The sequence below is a fragment of the Hyperolius riggenbachi genome, chromosome 11 (assembly GCF_040937935.1).
Source record: "Hyperolius riggenbachi isolate aHypRig1 chromosome 11, aHypRig1.pri, whole genome shotgun sequence".
Classification (NCBI taxonomy): Eukaryota; Metazoa; Chordata; class Amphibia; order Anura; family Hyperoliidae; genus Hyperolius; species Hyperolius riggenbachi.
Genome location: NC_090656.1, coordinates 80818138 through 80831296, shown reverse-complemented (window position 1 = coordinate 80831296; position 13159 = coordinate 80818138). Strand labels below are relative to the sequence as shown.

The 13159-nt window shown below is 45.6% G+C and overlaps 1 protein-coding gene across 5 annotated transcripts in view; it reads left to right on the top strand.

Moving 5' to 3' along the window:
* The window catches only part of LOC137539184 (ovochymase-2-like), a 229166-nt gene that overhangs the window by 82197 nt on the left and 133810 nt on the right, over nucleotides 1-13159 (top strand). For all 5 annotated transcript variants that reach the window (XM_068261698.1, XM_068261699.1, XM_068261697.1 and 2 more), the window contains exons 10-11: nucleotides 6363-6503; nucleotides 11975-12105. In XM_068261698.1, the coding sequence (XP_068117799.1) occupies nucleotides 6363-6503; nucleotides 11975-12105 (272 nt within the window). The remainder of the gene's footprint in view (nucleotides 1-6362; nucleotides 6504-11974; nucleotides 12106-13159) is intronic.

Genomic DNA, 13159 nt, shown 5'->3' with positions numbered 1-13159 from the left:
TTGATCCTGGCTATGTCATGTGTAGATTTTCTCTCTGATTAAAGTAGTTCTCCACACCAATCATTCGTTAGTATTGGAATCAGTAGTCGTTCAGAATTTTCTTTTCTGGAAACTTCTTTAAGAGGTATCATATGGTTCAGATAGCTTTCAGTCAAGTCGCTGTAATTCTTGTATCGAAAGTTACAACATGCTGTTCTCCTGATAGCATGATCGGATCCCCCCTTGTGCTGCTTTACAGCAATCTAGTACCAGTCCAGTGTTTTACTAGCAATTAAGTCTGCCACTTTAACGCATTATTGACAGTTCAGGTTGTTTAGAACATTTCATCTTTAATATTATCAAATTGGCCCGCAAATAACTCTATTTTCTGAGTTGGTCATCTTGCATCTATAAGTCTGGTGTATACAACAGTCTTTGCATACCATGGCACTTGAAGACGTTTCACTCTCTCTTAGTTTCTTCAGTACTTCTCTTGTATATATACGGATTAGGTATTTAAAGTGAACCTAAAGTCTGCCCAAAAAAATGAGATAAACTCACCTGGGGCTTCCCTCAGCCCCCCTCTCAGGATGGTCAGGAGGCCGCAATAGCAGCATAGGGGGCAATATACAGGCTGGGAACGCGAACAATCACTCGCGTTCCCATGCCTGTCGGCCTGTGACGGCCAAACCAGAAGTGTTCGCCGGCGGGTCCTGGACCATCGGAGCGGATCTGCGAGGGCACCGATTGGCTGCAGGGGGCTGAGGGAAGCCCCAGGTGAGTTAATCTCATTTTTTTGGGCCGACTTTAGGTTCACTTTAATTGATATTTAAGCTGTTCTTGCTCTTCAAGTCTTGTAGCGGGTGTTCCTCTTGTTATGGTGCACTTTCCTTTTCCACCATCAGGCAATAACTTGTATGCTAGAACCAGTCATAAGGCAATTTCATTTGTCCCAGGATACTTTCTTGAAACTTGAGAAGGATGAGTAACAACGGCTATCTTCAAGTTGTATTTTCAAAGAGATCTTTGTATTGTTCTCCTTATCAGTCTGGTTGCAATTTAGTACAGTTTCCCATTCACAATGCAGAGCTATGAGCAGATTTACGATAGTCCGTTGCGGATTATATCTTTTCATAATTTAGGATATCTTTCATCTCTCTTGGGATGCAAACAAATATTAGACTGTCCTTTATTCTGGAAATTGGATCTTCTCTTTCAATTGTCCATGTATTGCATATTTGAACGTTTCTGAAGAATATTTACTTTAACTTCACTTGAGCAGCACAGTGGTGTTAGGGGTTAATGCTCTCGCCTTGCAGCACTGGGTCCCTGGCTCGAATACCAGCTAGGTCAACATCTACAAGGCGATTGTATGTTCTCCTCGTGTCCGTGCGGGTCTCCCTCGGGCACTCCGGCTTCCAACTCTTAAAATGTCTAGGAAGCCCTGTAAAGGCTGTATGAGCAAATCCAGCAGTCAATCTTGTTCAGGCGCTTGGCATACTGTTGATGCATCAAGTTCAATTTATTTTGAAGTCTTCCTTGTAGGTTGTGAAGTTCAGCTTTTATCATCAAATGTATCAGGTACAGCAAACACCATTGTATCGGTATTTTTGCGAATAATTGGTATTGTTCTCAGCACCTATGAGAAAAAATAAAATAAAAGGGAAGAGGAGAGAAAAGGAAAACACAAAAAAGTAATATGCAACATTCTGGTGAAATTTCAGCATAAAAAAAACACTAACTACCTACCTTCCCACTTGTGGTTCAAAAATAAAAAAAATATAAGCTGATGCCATATGGTGCTGGGTGCATTCTTACTAGTTTGCTCTAGTGTTCAAACTTATAACAGCAGGTTCCTTCTCTTCTTACTTATGCCTTTTCTTAAGTTCATCTTAGTTTGTCTTTTAAAAATCAAAGTAGTATTATCCATTTTCTGTAAAAGTTGAGATATGCCTTCTCTTTGAAAAGTGTTCATTTTCTTCTTCTGAAATAAAAAACGGTTACGTTTAAGCTGTGTATTGGAATCCATCAGTAGCATACATGCATACATGTCTTCATTTGTTGCTTCATGTGTGTCGTGGCTTTTATCATAGTTTGACATCCGTAAGTCCTTGTCCATGTAGAAAAACATTTTCCCTTGTAATCTGTTCATCACTTTACTAATCTGTTGTCCTCAGCGTCACACTTCTTGAATAGAGTATCAACTTGAAACTGTTAGTCTTGAACTTCATCAGTCGATTACCTAAGGCATGGATTTTCTCTTCCTGTCTCTTGGTGTACATAACTTCATTTCTCCTTCATGTATTTAAAAGTCTTCATCAATTCAGGCTTCATTCTTTATACTAGGCCTTTAATCATCTTGTACATAGAATGTAGTGCCAGCTTGATTGCTGTATGTCATTATTGTGAACAGTTATCTCCTTGTTTCTCCTGTAGTATGGCTTTCTTCCTGTAACTTCTCATAAGTCTTTATTTTCTTTTAAAGTCTTTTATTGTATCTGCTTTTCTATTTGTAGCATGGCAGTATATCGCTGCATAGGTCGAAAAATCTATATCTTACACATCTTCTTTGTATATGGAATCAAAAATAGAATATCTATATATATTTATCAGTCATTTAAAAAAAATCCTTACATTGGCTGTCGTCTTCTATAACTGGATGTTCTTAACATCTTAGTCTTGATCTTGAAATCTTGATTTGATGTAACAGTCTCTATTGTACTTTCAAATGTCTATCAAAACCTTCTTTCACTCATCTTCCAGTATTTTCTATGTCAAAAATATTGTCCTCTTCTAGTTTATCTAATTTGTTTATAAAAACTGAATATCTCCATCTTCATCTTCTAATGCTCATTTCTTCACTCACCTGATAATCTCATTTTTCTTTTAACCTGATGTCCTCTTCTGACTGGTCTTCTTTTCTTGTATTCCTTCAGGCCCACTTTCTCTTAGTGCTGTCTCGATCTTCTCTCAGCTGGTGCGTCAACCAGTGGTCGGAGTTGTTAAAGAAGTAAAAGTGCCCTTTAGTCCTCACACTTCTCTGGTTACTCCAGTTCCAATTGTTTCTTCTTCAGCTGTTTTCAGATCAGAGCTTCTTATAACATAGCCTCTTTCAAGGGCTTGTCTTCATGTTGATATCTTTGCATAGTCTTCTAGCATGTGGCTTTCATCGCTTATCTTAGCGGGTTTCTTCTGAGTGCCTGCAAGGTATGCTTGTTTGGAGTCTTCTTTGGTTCAGACAAAAAGAGATTATCTTTTGTGATTTCCAAGCTTCAGTAGCAACATTTTCAATTCTTCTGTTGTCAAACCTTCTTAGTATAATGTCATCACAAAAATAGAGACTATTGACGCTTCTTAATAGGATCTAGCCTCAAAAAATAAGTAGAGATTTCCCTCCTTGAGGCTGGAACTATAAAAATTAAAAACCTTATTGTTTAATGATCTTCTGAATATTCATCCGTTACATCTAAACATGGCAGCTGCTATATCTGTGTCTTCATTACTCCTTTAGCTTCTCATAACAAAAATTAAAAACAAACAAAAAACTCTTGAATCTTCACTACTTGAATCTTCACTAGTGCATTCTTCTTTTTTTTCCTTCTTGGCATAACAGTTTATTAAATTCTGTATAAGAAGACAGTAGTAGTTTTTTCAACAACCAAAAAACTGAGATCAGCAGTCATAAATAATAAAAAAAAAAATCTTTCATTTGTAGTCTGAGAGAAAAAAAAAATCAAGTGTCACTTTAAAGCTGGCCATACACTGGCCCGATTTGCGGCCGTTTCGACAGCAGATTCGATCACTGGGATCGAATCTGCTGCCAATCGTTCACGCTAAACGCACCTGCTGATCCGATTTTCTCCCGAAATCGGATCGGTCCGTTGATCGCGCCATGCGGAAAAATACCGTCGCCCGCCCGCGGGTAGGGAACGCGTCGCTAGCGGCGGCCGATCCGATCAGGTATACATTACCTGACGCTGGCTCCCGGGCATCTTCTCCGCGTCTTCTCCGCTTTGTTCCTGCTTCCATCCCAGCGTACATTAACTTCCTGTGTCACTGCAGTGACCAGGAAGTTCAAATAGAGGGCGCTCTATTTAAACTTCCTGGTCACGGAGTGACACAGTGTACGCTGGGATGCGGTGCAGGATGCTGGGATGCGTGCAGCGCGGAGAAGAGGACCCGGAGCCAACTTCAGGTAATGTATGGGGGGGGGGGACAGGTGGCAGGAGCAGCTCAACAGATTGTGATCGGTTTCAGGCTGAAACCGATTCACAATCTGTTTGCAGTAAAGGCAGCCATACGATCCCTCTCTGATCAGATTCGATCAGATAGGGATCTGTCAGCTGGTCGATCTAATGCCAAATCGACCAGTGTATGGCTACCTTAAGTCTATTTCTGAATAGATGTTGTTTTTCTGCCAGTTGGAGCATTGACTTGTCTTCTCCTGTGTCGGTGATTCTTGTTCCCATAAAAATTGTACAAAAACAATACAAACAAAAATGTCTTCTTACATCTGATTCTAAGATGGCGCCTGGATAGGAAGCCACGGCCACAGGGCTCCGGCAATTACCTCTTTTTTTTCTCCTCTCCCTGGATCCCCGCCTGGCCATGGCTCACCACAGAGGCTCCTTCCAGCACCTTCAGCGGTGCGGTGCAGTGCGGTCGCTCTCTGGGCTCCGGCTTCCCAGCGCTCGCTCTGAGGACCAGCTGGCTGACCCCACGTGTTGATGCGGATGCTGCCCCCTTGGCGGATTTTGCCAGCGGGCTGCAGCTGGTCGGGCCCCGCTCCGCTGTACTGCCTCCTACAGCTGACCCACTCGCCGCTGCTTCCTGCCCGGCCACCCACGTGGAGGAGCTACTCGCTGCGATAGCGGCTCTCCGGCCACTCCAGAGGCAGTTTCCACCGCTGCCTTCAGCCCGCTAGGCCCACTGGCCATGTCTGTTCCGGCCACCGCGAGGGAGGGAGGCAGAACAACCCACACAGCCTCTCTGCCGCTCCCAGCTGCTGTAGCCACGAGGACGGCACATGGAGGGAGGCGACAGCTGCTGCAGGAGCCGCCGATCAGGAGCCGCTGGCAGCAGGGCAACACAGGACCACACAGCTTCTCTGCCGCTCCCAGCTGCTGTAGCCACATGGAGCCTCCCACAGTGCACTCAGCCGTCCGGGGCCACGTGGAGCCTCAGCCATGGAGTCCCAGTGAGAGGCCAGAGCTAGTGCCACGCTGCTGCTCCCAGCCCTCCAATGCACATGGGAGCTGGTCCACTGCTCCGGGCAAGGCAGCTCCTGGATCTGTTTGAGGGCCGCATCAGCCATCGGGTTACTGGCCATGCTGCCCCCTTTGGCCACCAGATACTGACACCGGCAACACACTGCCCCAGCAGCCATTGGACCCATGCTCTCCTCGACCGCTGCCAGAGCCTCCCCACCACAGGGTCGACAGGGTACCCGATGTCCTGCACTCCACCACCACTGTGCCTGCAGCTCCATTGCAGAATGGAATCAGAATGGGATTTCCTGTTTGGCTTCCCCCGTCGCCATGGCGACGATTGGGATGACGTCATCGACGTCATCCACATCATGGCGTCGGAGGGAGTCCCGATTCACCCCTTAGCGCTGCCTGGCAGTGATTGGCCAGGCTGCGCAAGGGGTGGGGGGGTGGCGCGGCGGGTAGCGGCGAATCGTCGCAGAGCGGCGGCGATCGTGTAGTACATGCAGCAAGCAAAGTGCTAGCGGCGGCGATCGTGTAGTACATGCAGCAAGCAAAGTGCTAGCTGTGTGTAACAAAAAAAAATTATGCAAATCAGCCCACCAGGGCCTGAGAAATCCTCCACGGTCGCTTAGCCCAAGCTCAGCTCGGGCTTACCGCCAGGGAGGTTAAAGCATAAGAATATCTTCCTTCTTTGCTTCAGATTCTGGATGCTTCATATGCATATCCAACTCTATAGATGTGTATATAAGTACTTTTTTATTCTCTTATCGCGATATAAAACTATGTTCTATGCTTCCACCATGGAAAGTACATTTCAAGATAACAATCAAGATAACTATTGTGTAAGCACTTTCAGGGCGATTTTGAAAAATCGCTCTTGCTTAAAAAATAACAAAAACGCCTGCAGTGTGAATAAGCCCTGAGTGTGGCTCTACCCATAGACATCTTTTAAGACCCCAGCAAGTAAGGAAAACTCAATGTTGCTTCTATACCTAATTTTAGGATTTTTCTTTTTAGTACTTTTTCAGTTATTTTCTGGGGGAAAGCTCAAGAGAAAAGTTAATTGAATAGGGGCCAAGAAAAAATAAATCATAAGATGAGTAAAAAACAAAAACAAAACATAGATTCCTGAAAATTGCCTTTAATGACTTTCTGTTTGTATTTCTGTTTTAGGGAAATTCTGCGGAAGCAATCGTCCTCGGCCCATCCTTATCACGAATTCCAGTGTCACAGTGAAATTTTTCTCCGATTTTAGGGATTTTAGGACTGGGTTCGCCATGTCTTTCCAGGCAGTGGAGCCTCAAGCTTATCCAGGTGACCAAAAGTTCATAATTGAAAGAGATGCAAACATGACTTTGTCTTTTTCACGCCACTGTGGGGCAGCAGGGTGGCGTAGTGGTTAGCCTTGAAGATTTAGGTACCTGGTTTCGAATCCCAGCCAGTGCACTATATGCAAAAAGTTGTATGTTCTCCCTGTGTCTGTGGGTTTCCTCTGGGCATTCCGGTTTCCTCCCACATCCCAAAAACATACAGATAAGTTAATTGACTTCCCCCTAAATTGGATCTAGACTACAATACGTACACTACACCAAAGTTCCCCAACCCTGTCCTCAAGGCCCACCAACAGAACATGTTTTGCAGGAAACCACACGCAACCACAGGTGGGGTAATTGTTGCAGCAGAGCTGATTAACTACCTCTGTGGATTTATACAAAACATGCAGTGTTGGTGGGCATCAAGGACAGGGTTGGGGAACACTGCACTACACAATATAGACATATGAGCATGGTAGGGATTAGACAGTGAGCCCCTCTACTAAATGACAATAATGGTATGTTTTAAAATGGATTTTCATGCCAATAGTTAAAGAATAGGTGGACATTACATGTTGGAAATTCACCAAATTCACCTTCATTCATACCAGGAGGGGTCTACATTTGTCTGAAGAGAAACAAAACCAGCAATGGGTTTTTTAACTGCCGTGTGGATTGAGCAGCAATGTGTTGTCGATGTAGCATATGCGTGTTATATGTACATCTATCATTCAGTGGCGGTGCCGGGGGGGAGGGGGGTGGGCTTTTGCTGCTGAAGCACCCCCTAAAATTGTTCAAGCATTCAAGCAACTCAGGCAGCGGCAGAGCAGGGCTACGGTAAAATGGCTTCTGAAGCCCTGCTCTGGAGACTGAGTCTGCAGTGCAGTGCAGGGCTTTGGGCGCCATTTTCCCGTAGCACACCCCAGCGTGAACTGACTTTCGGCATCTAATAGATGCCGTGTCAGTTCACCGCAGTGGCAGAGCAGGGCTATAGTAAAATGTCTGAAGCTCTGCTCTGGAGACTTTGGGAGTTTCAGTTGCTGGCTGCAGAGGATCGTGGGAGCTGCGCGCCGGACGGAGGTCGGGACAGGAGGTCTGCTGCAGGTGAGTAAATGTTTTTTTTAAAAAAATTTTTTATTAGCAGGTGTATTTTCTGCTCAAGTCTGCCACATGATTGAAATGTTTTCTGGGCAAATCTGCCACATGATTGAAGTGTTTTCTGGTCAAATCTGCCACATGATTGCACATATTTTCTGGTCTAGTCTGCCACATGATTGCACGTATTTTCTGGTCAAATCTGCCATGATTGCATGTATTTTCTGGTCAAATCTGCTGACATGATTGAACGTATTTTTTAGTCCAATCTGACGACATGATTGAACTTATTTTCTTGTCAAATCTGCCACATGATTGAACGTATTTTCTGGGCAAATCTGCTCATATTACGTGTACTTTCTGGAAAAAACCTGCACAATTATGTGAATGTTCTGGGGAAAGGGTCACCAAAACTTGGGCCCACTGTCTTTGCATTGCACTTTTAAAGGGAACCCGTGGTTAGAATAATATTGAGGCTGACATATTTATCTCCTTTTAAGCAATACCAGTTGCCTGGCTGCCATGCTGGTCCTCTCCCTCCAATTCTTTCAACCATAGACCCTGAGCAAGCATGCAGCAGGTCAGGGGTTTCTGACAATATTGTCAGAACTGACAAGAGTAGCTGCATTTCTGGTGTAATTCAGTTCACTACTGCAGCCTAATAGATCAGCAGGGCTGCCAGGCAACTAGTATTGTTTAAAAGGAAATACATATGGCAGCCTTCATATCACTCTCACCTCGGGTTCATTTTAAATTACAGTTAGCACCGCCCTCATCCAGTCATGGCCACACCCAATTTTTTTTGCTTCGTGCGCCGCAGGTTATAGCCACGCCCATTTTTTTGCCGCGGTCATCAGCTACCCCAGAAGTTGGTCCAGCACCTGCATATCAACCCCCCCAAAAAAATACTGGAGCTGCCACTGATATCATTTAAAGCAAAACTATGTACTATAGAAATACAGGAGCTGCCATTGTTAGATGTTTCTATCACATAGTCTGCCATATATCCACCACGTTGCTTTGGTCTCATTGATAAGAGCATTGTTGATCCTTGCACCCATGGTTAGTGTGGGCACCCCACGGCCCAGAGTCTAAGCAGCTATGGGTCTTCACCAAGGCACCCAGAGGATGATGGGCCACTACCATTACCCTTGTGATGAAGAATAAGGAAGCAGATCCGCAAAATCGGTAAAGTACTTAAAGCTGGTATCTTATTGAAAAGGTCAGACATAAAACCATGCTTCCGCAGGAGCAATTAGTCCTACCTAACTTAACTAAGTTAATTAGAACTAGTTGTTCCTGTGTAAGCATTGATTTGGGTCCGATTTTTTGAATAACATACTGGCTTTTAGTACTTCACCAAGTTTGCAGATCTCCTTCCTTATCTGAACTGTGGCCTGGCTGAATGGATCCAGCACCAATGAGCACTATCTTTGGGGACAAATCGTGTGGACTTTTCTCCATTTGACCCTAGTGATGAAGCTGACATATCTCCCTCATATGGCCCACAGCATATGATCAGCAGGAGGTAAAGAGGCGCCCAGTGGGTTTATAAAACACTTTAAAACCAATAAAATTTAAAAGGGTGAGGTGGCTTACCTCATAGATGACAACTCACTTAAAGGGAACCAGAGATGAACGTTTCACACAAAATAAACATATCAGTCGATAGCTTGTAAAGAATAAATGCTCTACCTGATAATTTCGCTGCTCTGGTGTGCCTTTTTTAGTGTTTTTTATCCATTATTGCTCCAGGAAAAATCAAATATGGCTGCCGGCTCGTATCCCTTCTGCTTCCGGGTTATGAGTTGTCTTGGATGTGCTGTCTAGGCTATATGAGACTAGGCTGCTATTTAGGCTATATGAGAAAGGCTGCTGCAGCCTTTCATCTGTGTGCTTTCATTTTGGTATGATGTGCAGCTGCCTGTAGGAAGTGTCTCTCATAGGAATGAAACTGCAGTCATCATCATCATCTATGCAGAGTGCACACAGAGCACACAGATCATATTTCAGGCACACTTGTCTATTTCAGAGATTCACAGCAGCAGCAGCCCCTCCCATATCATCAGAGCTCTCAGTATGCAAAGCAGGAAAGCTGAGCCAGGAGGGGGCAGGCTTGGGCTTGAAAAGACTCCACAGAAGAGTGACTCAGCTATATTGATTCCAGGTCAAACCTAGACTGAGCCAGTCGGGGATTCTTATCACAGCTGCTAATAGACTAATTAAGCAGATAAGAACGAAACTAAAAGCAGGGTAGGTGTTTACTGTCATGTTCCCACTGATAAATGTAATAAAATACATGAGGATGCTTTGTCTCTGGTTCTCTTTAAGATAGAACAGTTTAATAGTAATAATGCTTATTACTATTAAACTGCTTATTGCTTATTACTATTAAACTGTTTTATCTTAAGTGAGTTGTTGTCTATGAGGTAAGCCACCTACCCTTTTAAATTTGATTGGTTTTACAGTGTTTTATAAACCCACTGGGCGCCTCTTTACCTCCTGCTGTACCTTACTCCCCCTGCTCCTTAGTGAGGGAGTTCTCACACACCTAATCCAAGGTGGAATCCCACCACCCCACAGGGCTTAGAGTGAATATTTTTTTCAAGAGAGTGACCACCCCCAGGATTGCTGGTATACCTGAGTGGAGTCAGGTTTAACCACTTGAGGACCCACCCTTTACCCCCCCTTAAGGACCAGCGCTGATTTTTGTGATCTGTGCTGGGTGGGTCTGCAGCCCCCAGCACAGATCAGCTGGCATGCAGAGCGATCAGATCGCCCCCCTTTTTTCCCCCCTATGGGGATGATGTGCAGGGGGGGGGTCTGATCGCTCCTGCTGGTGGCATGTTGCGGGGGGTGGCACCTCAAAGCCCCCCTCCGCGGCGACATTCCCCCCCCTCCCTCTCCTACCTGTCCCCCCGGTGATCGGGGCTGCACAGTACGCTATCCGTCCTGTGCAGCCTGTGACAGGATGTCCGCTGTCACATGGCGGCGATCCCCGGCCGCTGATTGGCCGGGGATCACCGATCTGCCTTACGGCGCTGCTGCGCAGAAGCGCCGTACAATGTAAACAAAGGAGGCAAATGTCTCCTGCGTTTACATTTAGTCTGCGAGCTGCGATCAGCGTCTCGCAGGCTATTCACGGAGACCCGCTCCGTGATCTAACAGGAAACGGCCGCTCGCGCGAGCGGCCTTTTCTGATTAATTAGGGAGGCACCTGGCGACACAGATCTGCGTCGCTGGTCCACCAGCTACCACTTTGGCGCCGCACGGTATGAGTGTGCGGTCGGCAAGTGGTTAAGAGACTCCACCTGCTTGAAGTGGTTGGTTGCCCCTCATGCAACCAACCTTTGTGAGTATTCCTTTGTCGAACATCTTTTGTCCATAGATTCATCTATCTGTGATGTACTGCACCATTTGGGCTCTTTGTGTTTTTTCCCCAGTACCCCACACAGCATAAGATCCCCAGGATGCCAGGTATGTGCTGCACCAGTGCCGCATCACTCTCCCGCTCTCAGCAGATTAGGGATGGGATCACCAGCCTCACGTAAAGTCCTGCTTTGTCTCTGACTACAGCGCCACCTCATGTGACATGGCAGCATGTAACAGGTCACATACGGCACTGCTGTAGCCATGGATACAGGACACTGGACGGGCGGATGGAGATCCCATCGCTGGGGCACTGAGAGCAGGTGACTGAAGCAGCGTCGGCTGCGCGTCTAGGGAGGGGTGGACGGGGAGTGTGATGAGGGGGACATTTGAGGAGGGAAGCTGCCTCTTGTTGCCCTCTAATTGTTGCCACCCTGAAGCACGTGATTCACATTGCTTCATGGAAAAACCGCCCCTACCCACATGGTAATATTGATTACCACTGTACCAGCAATGAACAATAAGCACAAAGGGTGATGCATGGTCCTAAATGGGCCCTCTGAGGTAGAAGCCTGGTTGTGATTGTGACCACTGCATGCTATATTCCTACACCACTGGTGATGTCTCATTCCTCATATGTCTTCACTTCTTGTCTTGTTGATTTCCTGCACTGCTCTCTTCCTGCCTGTTTAAGCTGCCTGTGTCATTTCAAAAATGCTTGAGGGCAGAAATCAACTTTTTTCAGATTTTGCAGAGAACAAGATGGCAGCCAGCATGACAGAGAAACCATACACCCTGCAGCTCTGACCAGCAAAGTTGAATGTCAGTGTGCATTAATAGAACTACTTGTAACCTGTTCCTGTATGACTATCCCTAAAGAATAAGGGTTCATGAGTCCACGAGGTGGGGGAAAAGGGGGCACAATTTTTACACCCTCGCCCTGGGTGCAATTTAGCCTAGAAACTGCCCTGCATAAGGATCACTGCAGCAATATCTTTCTACTTTCAGGGTCGGAGTGTGGATCTGTCGCTGCTATCTTTGATGAAGGAGAGATTCAGACTATGAACCATCCAAAGGAGTACAATAGCGATTCTGAATGTACATGGGTTATGCACTGTGCCCCCAAGTTCAAGATTCAGGTATCCACTTCTGTACCTCTTGAATAATTGTATTCAATTTTTCGGAGTATTCCCTTTTCATTGCCAAATGAGTTATGTCATGATTTACCTCTGTCAGCAACTTCATGCCCCTGTATTACAATTAACGTTGCTGCAGATAACTTCTGTGTCCTCCTACTCGACATTTTTTAAATGTTTTGTTTGGACTCAATAATCACTATAAAATGAATCATAGTGATCACTCTTCAGGACACATCAATGTCTATTATTTCTTACTGTTAGATGGTAGTTCTTAACTGAGAGAGACAATTGCTAGTGTGAAAAAAAATCTTTGTTTTGCTCTTGGTTTAATTTCCTACATTCCCTAGTTTACTGTATGGTGTGATTTTGGCAGGAATTTTACTGTTTTGGTACCTCAGAGCTTCAACAAAAGTACTGTTCTTTACACAAAAAGGCTTACTGAGGGTTTGGGGGGGGGGGGGGATGATTTGGGAGAGGGAGGGGCTTACTGAGGGTCTCTGGGGACGGAGTGTGAGGAAACTGAGGATTCTAGCGGTTGGATGTGGAGTGAAAGAAGCTAATTGTGGGTGATGGGGAGGGAGAGAATGGCTTATTAAGGGTCTGGAGGAGAGTTAAGCTATTGAGGATGCAGGAAGGGTTGTTGGGGCAAGGGGGAAGAGTGCAGCCATTGAGGGTGCCTCACTACTTCTAGGGCCCATGCAGCTGCACCCAGGGACAGATTTACATCACAGAAGCCTATAGGCACAGATGTCCTGGCACCTTAGACTTCTCCCACCATGAACCTACAATCCCCCTCCAAGCTTTAGTTCCCTTGCCTGTCATAGGTAGCTACAAGTGCCCCTTATTTTTAGGTAGTCAGAGGTACCCTCAGAATTAGGGAGCTACAGTGAAGGGCCCCTGAGTGAAAGGGAGATCTGGTCAGGGGAATGCAGAGACCCAGGTGAGAAACCTCATTTACTCTCTGCTCGGGACTCTGCATAGGGAGGGAGGGAGGCACTTGGGGAGGGGAGTGAGCTGCCTTTCCATCTTCATGCGCCTGTAGGCACATGCCTAC